The sequence below is a fragment of the Sceloporus occidentalis genome, unplaced genomic scaffold (genome assembly GCF_023333645.1).
Source record: "Sceloporus occidentalis isolate IW3139 unplaced genomic scaffold, rSceOcc1.0.p SCAF_13, whole genome shotgun sequence".
NCBI classification, from domain to species: domain Eukaryota; kingdom Metazoa; phylum Chordata; class Lepidosauria; order Squamata; family Phrynosomatidae; genus Sceloporus; species Sceloporus occidentalis.
The window spans coordinates 16,644,634-16,661,120 of NW_028316993.1; the positions used below are offsets into that span (position 1 = coordinate 16,644,634).

General features: G+C 43.2%; 2 protein-coding genes across 2 annotated transcripts; both read left to right on the plus strand.

The window, feature by feature from the left end:
- Positions 1-403: 403 nt before the first annotated feature.
- NR0B2 (nuclear receptor subfamily 0 group B member 2) lies at positions 404-6,416 on the plus strand. The gene is made up of 2 exons (XM_089478113.1): positions 404-1,456; positions 5,432-6,416. The coding sequence occupies exons 1-2, from the start codon at positions 940-942 to the stop codon at positions 5,671-5,673; spliced, it is 759 nt and encodes a 252-aa protein (XP_089334239.1). The 5' UTR covers positions 404-939; the 3' UTR covers positions 5,674-6,416.
- A 1,415-nt stretch (positions 6,417-7,831) lies between these two features.
- GPATCH3 (G-patch domain containing 3) lies at positions 7,832-16,041 on the plus strand. Its single transcript, XM_089478574.1, has 7 exons — positions 7,832-8,206; positions 9,970-10,403; positions 11,121-11,313; positions 12,749-12,808; positions 13,714-13,835; positions 14,479-14,606; positions 15,654-16,041. Exons 1-7 carry the CDS (start codon positions 7,873-7,875, stop codon positions 15,865-15,867), a joined length of 1,485 nt encoding a protein of 494 aa, XP_089334700.1. The 5' UTR covers positions 7,832-7,872; the 3' UTR covers positions 15,868-16,041.
- Positions 16,042-16,487: the final 446 nt, after the last annotated feature.

The following is a 16,487-nucleotide window of genomic DNA, read 5'->3' on the forward strand; positions in this document are numbered from 1 at the left end:
GCGTGTAATGTGATTTCCCATGGTCCAAAGAACTGGAGGGGCCCTGGATCGAGGAATAGGTGCCTGCAGCTTTGCATAAAAGTAGGTGGTGTAGCCACTGGAAGAAAAGTTGTGAATATAGGAAATAGTTCAGTAGCTGCCCCTGCCAATGGCATAGACCAAGTACTCCTTGTGTAGTTTACTTGTGCCTCTGTTCAACCTCTGACAAATTACAAAGACACCACAAAAGTGCAGGCTTTCTCCACTATAGAAACCTCATAATACTTGGTCTGTTAGGTGTCTTTGCCAGTGAGCGTATTGGCTCCCCTACCCTTTCTTCATTATCAGTAAAGAGCAACTGTCTGAGTTAAACAAACAGCTTGCAGATAAATTGACTTCCAGGTTGCTTGTTCCAAGGCTAGAACTTTATGAGCTGTTTTGCCACTGGGCTGTCTTTCCTGGGCTGTAAATGGAGGGTGTGTGTACATACTCCTTGGCAGTGACCCCTGCCATATCCTGAAACCTGATTACACACCTGAAGCCTTGGTGCCTTGGTACAGGCTGGGTTAATGACTTTGTTTATACTGATAAGGACAATTGAGATAAAAGTAGTCCTCTAGGTCCTGGGTCTCCTGGCCCCGGCTGGCACCTTCATTGAGAAAACCTTTCTTTGGGCCACGTGAAGATTCGGTTTCTCCCCAGCCAATCGGTTCAGGGCAGGCTTGTTTTTCAATGAGCTGGCCGCTGCTTGTCAAAGGGAGGTCAAGGCTGCTGGAAGGGGTGGTTTCCAATCATCCCTTCAGGGGACTTATAAGTAGAGCTGGGAAATCGAAGCCACAGAAAAGACAGGAGAGGTGGAGAAGTGACAAAAATACCCCTGTAGCTGGAAGTACAAGAAACCTGTGGGGAAAGCGTTTATTTTTCAGATCGTGATCCTGTACATTCTGCTCTTACCTGGACATGGAGTGTGGCCCATGCCACCATGAAGAAAACCAGAATGCCATCCTTTACACCCTCCTGAGTCAGAACTTGACCCACCATAGGGGTGACCACAGCCTTTCTCAACAGAGCTGTATGTGCCACAAGCGCCGCACGGTCTGCCTCCAGACCCCACAAGCCACTTGCCAAGCCGCCTCTGATGTCTTAGTGAAGACCATCAGCTTCATGAAGAACCTGCCTTCCTTCCAGCTCCTGCCTTGGGAAGACCAGCTTCTGCTGCTAGACAGCTGCTGGGCACCTCTCTTTCTTCTGGGGCTGGTCCAGGAGATGGTGACCTTTGAGGTCATGGAGACCCCAGCTCCCAGCATGCTGGAGAGGATCCTTCTCGATGGGTCGTGCAAAAGGCAAGCGCCACAAAGGGCACAGCCCACCCTGGCCAGTGTACAGCGCCTCCAGTGTTGCTTGAACTCTTTCTGGAGCCTGGACCTGAGTCCGAAAGAGTATGCCTATCTAAAAGGTGCCATTCTTTTCAACCCTGGTAAGTGCAACTGAACTCTTGCACAGTAAGAGAGCCCTTGAGAAACAACCAAATTTTTCATAGGCAGTATTACGGAAGGGTTGGAGTCATACTCTCTCAAACTCACTTGCAAAATATTGGCAATTTTTTTCACAAAGGTTGCAAACTGAGTAAATCTTTTATTGGTCCAATCTATTTTTTCCTAGTTAGTCTAGTAACTTTCTTTTTTTAAAAAAAATCACATTAAAAGGCCCATTTTAATAGCCAAAAGTACATTCTCAGTACACAAAGAATGGTGACTAACTCTGGGGGACAGGGAGGCAATGGAATATTGTCAAAGAAGATGGCTAGATATAATCAAATTCAGAGTATTCCATGCTGCAACATTTTGTTGAAGCTCCTGCTTGTTTTTGCATTATGTACATGTGTGTTGCAGCAGACAATTGTAGAAGACTTTTTCCTCCCTTTGGAGAGGATGGACCCCCCTTTTAGCAAGGCAATTGTCATCAGCAGCTGTTACACACACTTGCAGTCAAGTTTCTTCTAAAACTGCAAACTAATGTCAACACTTTTTAGGTGATTTCCCCCCCACCCACCCCCCAAAAAAATTAATTAAGCAATGAAACTTTGGCTTTTCATGTTCTAATCCAACAAGGGCTTCATAGTACACCTGCGAGCCTACGCTGTACAAACAAATGAGTCATCCTGGGCTGTGTGTAATCTTTCACCTAAAAACTTTGTAAGGTTCACATATCTTTTTCCTCCAATGTCGTGGAAGAAAAAATTCCAGGGCAGCTCCTTACAGGAGAATAGCAATAGCAAGCACATTTCTATACCGCTTACCAGTGCACTTAAGCACTCCCTAAGCGATTTACAAAGTGTAAGCTGATTGCCCCCAACAACTATTAGTTAGAGGGGTGAGGGTATAAAATACAGCTGAGCCATTACAACTGACATGCAGAAGAAAAGACATACCAGGCAGTGCATTAATAATAGCTTTGGTTTCCCATTATACAGCAACACAACAATTTTTGGCATCTAAAACAACCAAATTTAGAGTCATTTTATTCTATCCTGGATAAAATTCAAGCTATCCCCTTTCCAGGTCCCTCGCTCCACACAGTTTGGACAAACATCTTTCACTGTCTATTCTGACCTTACAAATAGGTGAGGTGTAAACTAGGCAGGCTGCAGTGAGTATCTGCTGACAAAAATTAACCATCAGTAACCATAACTATTCGCTACAATAGTAGCCATTTTCCTCCAAGAAAGTTTCTGGCACTGGTTCATTTTCACAACAGCTCTGCGAGGGAGGTACAGACTGTTGGCCTATGGTCACTGAAAAGAGTATTGTAGCTCATGGGGGAATTTGATCCCAGTTCTGATCTGATATCCAGGGGATGAGCAATTATGTTGATGGGCTGCAAGTTCCATAATACCTCAACACTCTTACGTCTGGTGGAAGTTGTAGGCCAAAACCTTCAAAGAGACATAGTTGCCTATCCCTACTTTAGCTAACTACTAGCCATACGATGCCAGTGGGAAGCTTTCAATAATACAACATATTATGAACACAGTTTTGCAAATAGGTCTTAACTAGTAGGTACAACAGAGATGGGAAACTGGCCTTCCAGATGTCTAGAAGTACAGATCCTACAATCGCTTCCCATTGTCATGCTGGATGGGCTTCTGGGAGATGAAGCCCAAAATAATAGGGAGATCCAAAAGTTTCCACTGTTGGGGTACACCATCATGGTTCACATGAAAAAAGCCATATACATAGTTTAAAATACAAGGGGTGTAACTATTGAATGTTAAATTAAGCCTTTGAGTGCCCCATCCTGTGTCTATGATGAGCATGATTTTTGATTTCTGACATCAGCCAGAAGAACAGAAGGTGGCTCCAAAACTTCACCAGTTATCTATAACAAGGTCAAGCAACTTTAAACCTCCAGACAGATACTTTTGTGGTGCAGCTTCCATTATCCTTCACTGTTGGCTATACTGAGAGATTGTATGCCAAAAAGCATCTGGCTGTCCAACTTTGATCATGAAGTTGTTGTGTGCCTAAAAGTCATTTCCAGTTTATGGCAATCCTAAGGCAAACCTACCACAGGGTTTTCTTGGCAATAGGGAGTTTGCCATCACCATCCTCTGAGGCTGAGAGAGTGTGAACTGCCCAGTGGCTTTCATGGCCAACCAAGATTCAGTCCCTGGTCTTCAGAACCATAGTCCAGTACTCAAACCACTACACCAGACTGGCTCTCAGAGTACACTTTCACTTCCAGATGTTGGAGTATTTAGTGCAATTGTGTCTCGCTAGGGGCCAAACTGGCTCCGAAAGATACACATTGGAATCCATAATAGGTTCCCTGACCCTGATCTACAACATTAATACAGCCTATAAGCATCATATTTTCCAAGAAGCTGTTAATTATAGGGCTAGACATGCTTATCCTCAGGAAAAGAACTGCATCACACCTAAGGCCATTCTGTAGAAATAAATACAAGGAGTAGTAAGGGGACAGAAGGATCCAGCAAGGTTTGAGCATTAATAATAATAATTAATAATTTGTTTTATTTATATACCGCTATTCCAAAGATCATAGCGGTGAACAGCAAGTAAGCAAATTTGCAAGTAAGCTAATTTGCCCCCAACAGTCTGGGTACTCATTTTAGCGACCTCGGAAGGATGCAAGCCTAAGTCGAGCTTGGGCCCTTTGCTGGTCTTGAACTTGCAACCTTGTGGTTTCGAGTGAACGGCTGCAGTACAGGCATTTAACCACTGCGCCACCAGGGCTCAGAGTTGGACTACAACTCTGGAGACCAGGGTTCAAATCCCTGCTTGGCCATGGAAACCCAACTGGGTGACCTCAAGTCACACATGCTTAGCTTCAGAAAACTATGTTATAGGGATGTCTTAAGTCAGAAACTACTTGAAGGCATGCAACAACAGCAATAAGGGGACAGAACAGGTTTTTGAAGCATTACTGCTCACAATTTGCCAGCCCCTTAAAGGATGCCTCAAGCTATGAACGTTAAAGTGAGGACTTCACCCATTCTTACCATACCGTGGAGTCTGTTGCTGAGAAATCCTATATTTACTATATGGGTGAAAGGCACCATAGCATCAAGAACTTGACACAGGATTCAAGACTTGCTGAGACTCATGGAAAGCTATGTAGAGAGATCTTGTAGCACCTTTGAGACTTAACTGAAAGAAAAAATTTGGCAGTGTGAGCTTTCGTAGTCTACTTCTTCCGATACATTTGGTGGAGTGGAAGCCAGGGACAGACATATATATGCCATTGGTATGTGAGAATGTAAATTCAAATTAAAAATCCTTTGTGTATGGAAATAAAGTGGCAAGTCCAGTTTTAACTATGGTCATTTGTGGACAAAGGCATTGGGAATTAGGAAAGATGTGGGTAGAGAGGCACTGATATTTAGCTGTGAGAAGGTGATGTGCCTGGTATATGAGAGAAAAGGGTAGAAAGAGGCACTCTGAAAGCCTTCCTCTGTTCCACAAAGGACAGTGTGTAACCTTATTTAAATAAAAAAGAACACTGGGCACATTACATTTTTTAAAAAGTACTATATACATTAAAATGAATTACAATGGGTCCTTTATATCCACCAGGGTTCAGTTCCAGAACCCGCCGTGGGGACCAAAATCCATGGATGCTTAATTCCCTTTGTATACAGTGTGGTAGTAAAATGGTGTCCCTTATTAAAAAAGGGGGGAGGAATAGACTGAAGTTTTAGCTTTTTTAAATAACGCAACAATGGTAAATTTGAAAAACATGCTGGTTGGATGTTTTACATGTTGGTTTGGGCTGCATTTATACTGGCTTGGGACTCCAATACATCTTCATGATCTTGATAAGAACATGAACCAAGTACACACTTGAATGCACTCAGGTTCATCTCCTTCTAGGATTCAAGCTGAAATTTGCACAGTCTATGCTTAATCTGGATTTTCTTCTCCTCCTTCAGACATACCTGGCCTTAAAGCTTCCTCCTACATTGAAAGCCTGCAGAAGGAAGCTCAGAGAGCACTCCAAGAAGTCTTGGCGCTCCTCCACCTGGAGGATCAAGGCCGCTTTGCCCGCATCTTGCTAATTTCCTCCTCCCTGAAGTCCATCCCTCCGGCCCTTATTACTGACCTGTTCTTTCAGCCGGTCATTGGCAACACGGACATTCTCGAACTGCTCTCTGATATGCTGCTCATGAAATAGCTCCTCTCTGAAGTCCCCCTTCGGAGTATGCATCAAACACATTGCTTGCTCAATTCCAAGGTGGGGAGATGGCTGACATGGACCATGCAGTGGACGAGGGCATCCCAATGAGGACTTTGCAGACGGAGGCCATTGGCTTGACAGATGATTTTTGCACAGACTTTCAAAACACAAGACAACACAAAACACAAGAAGGAAAACTGCATTAATTCTGAAGTGTGGAGCAACCAAATTATAGTAGGATCTCTCTATCTTTTGCTGTTTGGCCTTTGATTTTCATGCCACTACGAACAATTAAGGTCAGAAACCTTCATTCCTTTTATAACAGAATCTATTCCACAGCTGATGAAATTACTGCCTGTCATCTTGTGTCATCCAGTCTAGTAACTTCTCATCCCTTTAATTCATTGTTGTTGTTGTGTGCCTGTGTTTCTGACCTAAGACAACCCTATCATGGGGTTTTCTTGGCAGGTTTCTACAGAGGAGGTTTGCCATTGCCACCCTCTGAGGATGTTAGAGTGTGACTTGCCCAAGATCACCCAGTGGCTTTTAGTGGCCAAGCCGAGATTTGAACCCTGCTCCTCAGAGTCCAATGCTCAAACCACAACACCTGTCATATCATTATTGCACCGGCTCCCGATGTCAGTATTTTATGCGCACCTCCTTGTGATTTGTATGTGATAAGATATACTAATTTATTATTTTTGTAAGAAAAACACAAATAAAAATGTTTTGCAATGTAACTATTGGCTATTGTCATTACGCAGATTAAGGGGATTTGGGTTTAGCCATGTTTTGTAACCATTTGTCCCATGTAAAGAGATACATAGACAAACAGAAACAGATTCCAATGATGGGCAAGAAAGGTGGCCAACCGTATGGAAAATAAGTCCTTTGCACATTGGTTGAAAGGACTGAGGTTCACCTGGAGGGCCAGAGCTCACCCTGAAGAGCTACATCTTTACCTTCAAAGCAAACATGCTGCCAAACATGGAGCTATGAGGAATTTGAAGCCACTGATACCTAAATAATAATTCAAGTGTCTCCGTTAAATTTTTCTTCAGTCTACAAATGCCTAGCATTGTAGAGAGTAAGGTCCAAAACACACTGCAGAAATCATCACCCAGTTTGGGACATCTTCAACTGCCCTGGCTCAATGCTAGGGAATTCTGGGAAGTGTAGTTTTGTGAGACATTGAGCCTTCTCTGTCAGAGAGCTCTAGTGCTCTTTGTGTTGGGAATGTGTAGTTTTATGCGGTCCTTCAGCCCCCTCTGCCCTTTGTGTTGGGATTTGTAGTTTTACAAGGTTCTTTATCATTTCGCCTTCTCTGCCCTTTGTGTCGATCCCTGACAAAACTACAACTCCCAGGATGAGAACCATGACAGTCAAAGTGTGGATCGTGTAGATGCACCACCAACAACAGAAGAATGGATCATCAAATTAATTGACTTATCAATTATGGATAAGATTACGAACCAACTGAATCATAAATCCCCTAAAGAATACGAGGAGCGATGGGAAGAAGAAGCATCCAAATTATGGAAATAACATCTTGAAATGAAAATAAAAACTTGAAATGATAATAAAAAGAATAACTGGAATAATAATTAGATGATAATAATAATAATATTATTATTATTAATAGTAGTAATAGTAATTAGAACTGATTCTGTTTAAGACATAGATATAAAAAAGGAAAGTTTATATGAAATAAAATACTGATGGGGATCTCGTCCTTATATATGTATTAATATATAATAGATAATATACATATATAGTATTACGGACAGGTAATTTTTTTTAGTTTTAAACCTTTATGAAGGGAAAAATGCAAGACAAACAAGTGCATTGAAAATAATCCACTTGTTTTTAATGTAGTTGGGAAGCCAGTAAGTGAAATAAGAATTTTAGGATGAAAGGAAGAACAAAACGTAAAGAAGAAATGTTGTATGTAATGTATGTAATGTATAACTATTTGTTTATCTTTTATGTTGTTTGTTTCTCTGTTTGTGGCTGTGTTTAATAAAATCCAGTAAAGATGGGGGGACCTCTTTACTTTTACTATCTCTATAGTCACAGCTATAGGGTCACGTGAGACATCCGGGTCACGTGCGCTCCTCCGCCATTTCTTCCTTTGTCCTCCTCCGTCGCAATCATGATGACGCAGACGTTCACGTGACTTGCGTGCGGCGTTTCAAGATGGCGTCTGGTCTGTGTTCTTTCCCCGCCGGAGGCCGCTTCTGCCTGGTAAGCGGCATCCCCGCCCGGCTCCGCTCCGCCGACCTCCGCTGCTTCTTCAGCCACTTCGTCGAAGGCGGAGGCTTCCTCTGCTTCCACTACAGGCACCGCCCCGAGAGAGAAGGGAAGCCCGGAGGCCCAGGGCCCACCTGCTGCTGCCTGGCCCTGCTCCGCCCTGGATGCTCCCGGCGCCGCCTCCTCCGTATGTACTCCGGGAAGCGCTGGGTCGACAAGGAGGGAGAGAGCCTCCCCGGAAGGTGCCTCATCCGGAGGGTCCGCGTCGCCCCGGATCAAGGTACGGCGCCTCAGGACATCTCTATGGGGCAAGAGATGGCAGGGATTTCCCATAAGGAAGCATTGGGAATGTTTGCCCATAGGGAAGCATTGGGAATAGTAGCCCATTGGGAACCATAGGGGAATACTTGCCCATAGGGAAGCATTGGGAATAGTAGCCCATTGGGAACCATAGGGGAATACTTGCCCATAGGGAAGCATTGGGAATAGTAGCCCATTGGGAACCATAGGGGAATACTTGCCCATAGGGAAGCATTGGGAATAGTAGCCCATTGGGAACCATAGGGGAATACTTGCCCATAGGGAAGCATTGGGAATAGTAGCCCATTGGGAACCATAGGGGAATACTTGCCCATAGGGAAGCATTGGGAATAGTAGCCCATTGGGAACCATAGGGGAATACTTGCCCATAGGGAAGCATTGGGAATAGTAGCCCATTGGGAACCATAGGGGAATACTTGCCCATAGGGAAGCATTGGGAATAGTAGCCCATTGGGAACCATAGGGGAATACTTGCCCATAGGGAAGCATTGGGAATAGTAGCCCATTGGGAACCATAGGGGAATACTTGCCCATAGGGAATCACTGGGGGATATTTACCCATAGGAAAACATAGGGGAGTACTTGCCCATAAGAAAACATTGGAGGATACTTGCCCATAGGGAATCACTGAGGGGATATTTGCCCGTAGGGAAGCATTGGAGAAGAGTTGCCCATAGAGAAACCATTCTTGTCCCATAAGAGAATATTTGTCCATAGAGAATCATTGGAGAATACTTGCCCATAGGGAAGCATTGGGAATAAGTAGCCCATTGGGAACCATAGGGGAATACTTGCCCATAGGGAATCACTGGGGGATATTTACCCATAGGAAAACATAGGGGAGTACTTGCCCATAAGAAAACATTGGAGGATACTTGCCCATAGGGAATCACTGGGGGGATATTTACCCGTAGGGAAGCATTGGAGAAGAGTTGCCCATAGAGAAACCATTCTTGTCCCATAAGAGAATATTTGTCCATAGAGAATCATTGGAGAATACTTGCCCATAGGGAAGCATTGGGGAATACTTGCCCATAGGGCAGCATTGGGAATAAGTAGCCCATTGGGAACCATAGGGGAATACTTGCCCATTGGAGGATACTTGCCCATAGGGAATCACTGGGGGATATTTACTCATAGGGAAGCATTGGAGAAGAGTTGCCCATAGAGAAACCATTCTTGCCCCATAGGAGAACATTTACCCATTGAGAATCAATGGAGAATACTTGCCCATAGGAAGCATTGGAAAATACTTGCCCATAAGAAAGCATTGGAGGATACGTATCCCACCCCACTACCCTATAATAAAATAACATGAACAATTAAAACAATTAGATAAACATCAAGCCAGTCCGAGACAAGGGGAAGGGCAATTTGGGTGTTCTCTGTGATAATCCACTTCTATGATAGACTGGGTGGATTATTCAGGGAAAGCCTGTCGGAAGAGATCCATCTTGACAGCCCTTTTAAAGCTGTCAAGATTGGTAATATTTTCGGATCTCTTCTGACAGGCCAGTCCATAATTTGGGAGCAGCTGATGAGGAGGCCCTCTGGGTAACCATCGTCAACCTGGTCTTTATTGGTTGAGGAAGGTTTTTCCCAGATGAGAATACTTGCCCATAGGGAAACATTGGAAAAATACCTGACCATAGAGAATCATTGGGGAATGCTTGCATATTGGGGACTTCTTTTAATCCACTCTGTTTATCTGCTTTCTCACAGATGGTGACACATTCACCTATAAAACTAAAAAGGAGCAACACAGAATGTCGAGTGAAACTTTCACGCAAAGTGATTTAAAACATCTCCCTGAACTAAATCCTCCTGCATTCATGCCTCATGGAAATGTTGGAACCCCTTTGAGAGTCTTCTTGGATCTCATCAGAGCTTGCCGGATGCCTTCCAGTGTTATCCGGAAGTTGCAGTTGCAGTTCCCCAAGTCTGGTTCTTCTCGCAGGTATGGGAAAGTGCCATTTATATATGAGGAAACTGAGACTGTTCTGGAGGAGGAGCGAGTATACACAGCTACCGGGGAGGAAATAACAGAAGGAGAGCACCTGCCAAGAGAAGGAATGGCTAACCAAGGCAGTAACACTAAGGAGAAAGACTGGGACGATTCAGTGAAGGAAGAAGCAGCAAAGTCTCCAGTGAGCAGTGTAAGTAGTTTTCTCTTGTTAGAAGATGAGAAAACATGTTTTTAGCTTTTGTTGTAATTATGTTTACTTTAAGAAAGGAAAAAGTGAGTTTGTGAATATTTAGTGTTTCTCTGTTGTTGTGTGCTTTCAAGTCATTGCTCTCTATAAAGCAGAGTGTAATACTTCAACTGAGGGGCTAATCCGCACTGCAGAAATAATCCATCTTGATGCCACTTTAATTACCATGGCTCAATGCTATGAAATTCTGGGAACTGTAGTGTTGTGATACATTTAGCCTTCTCTGTCTGAGAGCTTTGGGGCCATATAACCTCAGTTCCCAGAATTCCATAGCATTGAGCCATAGCAGTTAAACTGGGGTCAAACTGGATTATTTCTGCAGTGTAGATGCATCCTGTGAGACACTGTCTGTGCTTAAGAAAGGAATCTTCCTGATTCTACAGTACTGGGTGTTCTTTTGAAGCAAAGCTAGAATTACATAGCAACATTGAAATAGAAATGACACCTAGCTCAGAGGCCATGTCAGCAGAAGATATGAGTAAAGCTCACTCTTGGTCTCTCCATCTGTAGAGATTCCAGACCAATTTTCTAGCAAGCTCTTCACTCCTGGCTGATTGCAAAAGAATTTCCACTACTAGAATTATTGAAGTAAGTTAATGGAAGGAGACGAGTCCATTTTTAAATGTTCTATTTTTCTGTTCCTTCACCTCTCTGCTACAGGATGATGATGATGATGATGATAGATGTGAAGAATGGGAGAGACATGAGGCTTTGCATGAAGATGTCACAAGCCAGGAACGCATCAAGGAACGTCTGTATGAGGAGGAAATTGAACTGAAATGGGAAAAGGGAGGCTCTGGGTTGGTGTTCTATACAGATGCACAGTACTGGCAAGAAGAAGAAGGAGGAGGAGGTAACCATAACCAAAGTCTTCTTAGCTTTTGTGAATTCTTTTTTAATCCTGGTCCAGTTAGTCATCTTGCAAGAGCCCTTGTGTTAATGATGGAAATATTAGATAATCTGAGCCCTTCGGTGAAGAAATATTAAAAACTTCTCCTGGCATATTTCTTGTTTGATTTCCTACAGGAACCTGCTTCTTCCTTGACGTAACTCTCCAGTCCTCTGGTACTGAGCTTTCATTGGTTGCAAGGCCATTGTTATTTGCTCTTGCCTACTTCCATTGCCCATTGCTTGCATTTTACTTGCCTCCCTGTTGCATCAGTTCCATCCTGGTGCACATGTGCCTAGGTTGCACAAGAAAGGAGAGATTATTTCCAGGCTTCTACCCAATACTTTAGTCTTAATGAGAACCTCTGATAGCTTTTAGGGCAGAAGAGCAGGGTATAAATACCGTAAATAAATAAATAAACCTGTTCACAATGATATGTCCTTTTATGAAAGCAAAAACTACAGAGTTTGGAGTCTCTCAAAGCTGAGAAATAATGGAGTAGGTTAAAACTTTCTAAGCTAAGCCTATGTTTAATCAAAGAGGGTGAGCTGAAGAGAGTGCTGTCTCTACCACCAGTCAGTCCTAGTTAGCTGCCAAACTTGGAGGGTCCTTTGCAGCAACAAACTATAGGACACCATAATTCTGGAGAAATACAAAAATGTGAAACGATGCACTGGACTAGTGCAGGAATAGGCAACTAGTGACCCTCCAGATGTCGTTGGATTGCAACTGCCATAGACATAGCTACCACAGCCAGTAGTAAAAGATTATGGAATTGCATATCTGCAATTCAGCAACATCTGAAAAGTCACAAGTCTGCTTCCTACCCCACTTCAGAGAATTATCAACTGAGTGACCCTGGAGAGCATAAGCTTGACTAAGCCTGGCAAGTGATCCAGGCACCCATAAGGAGACAAACAGCAGAAAGTCTCTTTTGTCCAGGTCTGAACCAAAAGAGACCCCCACAGAGGTAATATGGGGACAGCTAGAGTAGAGTCTCAGTAGATGGTCTTAATAAGCAGGAAAAGAAAATAGCCCTTTATGTGCTTCCATTCTTTGAAACTATGGCCTGTTACAGACTGCCAAAATAAAGCTCCTTCGGGTCTCTTTGGAGGTATGCTATTTAAATGATGCATGGGTCCTAAGAGTCTGGAGGTCGCGCCAACGCCACACTCCATTCCTAAGCACTGGAGTGCAGCTTTGGTGCAGCTTCCGGATTCTTAGGATGCATGCATCATTTAAACAGCATACCTCCAAAGAAACCTGAAGCAGCTTTATTTTGGCAGTCTGTAACAAGCCTATGTTAATTGAATCTGAGATTCTTAAGATACCTCAGGTATGAGTATCTGCTGAGCTGATAACATACTAATGATTTGACATGTAACTTTTCTTTTGATAGATTTTGATGAGCAGACAGCAGATGACTGGGATGTAGATATGAGCATCTACTATGACAAAGGTATTTGAAATAAATATATCCATTTATGATGCTAGGGATGTGGAGAACTTAAGTTAGTGTAGCACACATTATAAGGAGTTGCTGGGGGGTGCAGTCTATAAGATGTTTTCAGTATCTGTTCTGGCCTGGATGAGACATTACAAGGGTGTTGCACTGTGGTCCTTTAATCTTCCAAGCACAATTCAAAGTAGAAAGTATCTATGTCTGTTGATGACTCTACCTACCATGCACACTTTGGTCAGCCTTCAGTGGAAGTACTACAAGAGGTGATGTGACACACATAAGCCAGTCCTTCTTCCAACACCCCTCACCTCAACATCTCAACATGCCATACTGCTCCTAGCATGTGTGCTCAGATTGGCACATGACACCACAAAAATCTTTCATCATAGTTTGTATTGCTATCCTCTGTTTTTACTAGTGATCAGAAACCATTTTCTACTTCCCATCCCTTTTCTAGGTCAACTTATCTACCCCTGGTTCTTCCTCGGGCTTCTTCAAAGTAGCTCTGGCTCCAGTTGGAAGTTGGTTTCTTAGTTGGAGGCACCCTTTGACCTGATCTCCTTTTAACTAGAAGTGCTCAGGGCCATCTGTTAATATTGAAGCATATACATGTGTCTTCCCACTCAGCCAGCCATTCCCCACCTGGTCCTATTGGATGTTTTGGACTGCAACTTCTGATTTTAGAAGATCTAGCACAAGACATCTGATAGCACCTAACTGGAAAGGCTTAAATCCCTTGTCGCTCTCTTAATGGCTAGACAGAGTCATGAAGACCTCTGATAGCACCACGTTAGGGGATTGTTTCAATGAGCTATAGGTTCTCCCCTGTCTTCTATACCTTTTGGCTTTCTACCCCTTTGGGGCAGCAGCAGAGAATTATGTGGGATTTCTCTTCATTCCAGATGGTGGGGACAAGGATGCTCGGGATTTGGTCCGGATGCGGTTTGAGCAGAGACTTCGGGATGGTTTGGAAGATGGGTCTGTTCTGGGACAAACAATTGGGGACTTTGAAAAATATACCAAGGTAAGAATTGAAATTACATGAAGGAATGGAAAGGATCTTTGGAGCTTATAGTAGAGCAGATTTTGAAGAGCCAAGCTTGCTTCAGTTTTTAAGGCCACACTGGCCTGGGTCAGTGGCATCACTAGGGGTGTGTGGAGTATGTGGACCGCAACAGGTGACACCCTAACAAGGGTGTATATGTAAATACATTTAGGTTGTGAATATGATATAGCAATTTGAAGGTATAATTTTAATTTTGCTAGTTGTTTATGTCACGACAATTAGCATTACATTCAATGATATATGGGAATTATGATTTACAAGTCACATTAATGCAAAAAAGCATTATGTATGGTGTGAAATGGGAAGAGGTCAATGGGGGTGGGGGGAGGGGGTTACACCATGAGTTACCACACGGGTGATCCCTACCCTAGGGACCCCACTGGCCTGGGTCTGAGGACTGGAACTGAATGTGTTCATATAATATACAAGGCTTTTGCAGTAATGCTGTCCCTACTGTATTGGATTTCTTAATAAAAAGCATTCCAGCCATCTTTTCTTTGGTCCTGCTAATAATAGTGAAACTTGATATAACTGGAAATGTGATTTTTTTTTTCTTGAATCAATTGTCTGTTGCTTTAGAGATTCTTTTTCTCTTCTTCAGGGTATCGGCAGGAAAGTGATGGAGAAGCAGGGCTGGACTGAGGGCCTTGGTCTGGGAAGCAACAATTCAGGGATGGCTGAAGCACTGGCCAACGAGGGCCAGAATCCCAAATGCAAGAGGGGTTTGGGGTAAGCGTTGGACATTTCCCTTAAAAAATACATGGTCTCCTGGTCTAAAGTTTGTGATTTTGAGCTCTGTTTTAAATTGGTCTCGGCCAGAATGGCACAAATGTAGGATCCAAGTAGATTCCCAAAGCCTTTTCTTGCAAAATTATTGCTTTCATGCCAGATAATACAATTGTGTGTGCCAACTTAGTTATGAATGGAGCATTTTATATTACTGTTGTGTTAAATAAGATGCAAATAATACATTAAAAACAGGCTTTCCTCCTTGGCTTGAAAATATCAAGAAATCTTGCATCTCAGTTTTTCTTTCTCAGATTGCTGTTGTCACAAAAACACTATAAGGATCACACTGATTGAGAGTGAACATCATGCCTGAATGGGGATTTGAGTTCATTTGTCCTCAGTCGTAGTCCATCATTCATGCTAGCCACTACACCACACTGGCAAAAGGGGGCAAGAAATTGTGTGAGGAAAGAGTAGCACCTAGGAACTAACAGCTGTACTTCTGTCCTTCCTCAATAGAACCAAAACCTCATTGGAGCCTTTTGTAGAAATCACTGCTGTACATTTAGGTCTCCCTCCACGATCCTTTGACCCTATGGGCGAAATGCATCTAAGCCCAAATAGAGAATTCATTCTCTGCAGAAATAGCCCTTTACATCAGAAAAGATGAGCAAAGCAAGAAATGCATTCCTAGGCATTTAAAAACAAAAATCTGCTAGTAACCACTTTGCTCATCTGATACTCATATTTGAAAAGCCCAGTCTGTTGTCTTTCTTATTCAAATTAGCCACGCTTCCTAACTAGGCAATGTTTTGGAATAATTTTTAAATTTGGGGGTTCGTTCGTGGGGTCCAAGGATACACTGAGCCCCATCCCTAGGCTGCTAACTGTCAACAGGCCACCCAATTCACACCCCTCTGGGATATTCTGTAACCTGCATCTCTTACATCTAAAAAAGCTGGATCATAGGGTTGTCAGGGCAAACACAATTTGTCTTCACTCTGCTATGTCTCTGAAAATTTTGACTCTCCCTCTCCTTTCCTGTAGGTACCATGGTGAGAAGCTCCAGACTTTTGTCAAGCCCAAGAAACTTCGTCAGGACGGCTGTGGACTGATCTCCACCATCTATGACGACCCGCATCCGGAGGACAGAAAAGAGCAACTGCTTCGGCAACAGCTACCAATCAACTTGAAGTATCGGCAAAATGTGGAGTTTGACCACAATGTGCACGGTTTTCATCAGAGCTCCAGTTCATCCTGAGGGACTGCCACCATTAACTGGCTTTTGGACTGTGCTTTTGCAGTAGCAAAAGTTGTTCTGTTGTGTGATTGTTTTTTTAAAAATTAAAAATTGTAATTATTTTTATTAGCCAAGCTGGAACAAATGGTAATTATTTTTATTAAAAATATGGTGAATAATATGTACCTGTCAATACATTTTCAAAGGGACTGAAGCCTACAGCTTGCTCTTTAGATACTGGACCCCCCCCCCCCTGGGCTCAAGAAATCTACTAGGGCACGGTTTATGACTGAGGTACCAGAAATGATCAGAAGCTCTGTCAGTCTGTGATGGTTCTAGGGTGCCTCTACATTGTAGAAATAATCCAGTTGGGCGCCACCACTGTAGCTCCATCCTATGAAATCCTGGGATTTGTAGTTTACAAGGTCTTTAGCGTTTTCTGCCAAGGCATGATAGTGCCTCATCATACTACAAATCCTAGGATATTGTAGTATGGAGCCATGGCGGTTAAAGCGGTGTGAAACTGCATTATTTCTGCAGTGTAGACACACCCCTAGTAATCCTGAAGGACGCACTAATGAAGCCGCTCTTAGGGCTACATCTCTTAGTTATGGAAGACTATAAAGGAGTTTCTATTTCTA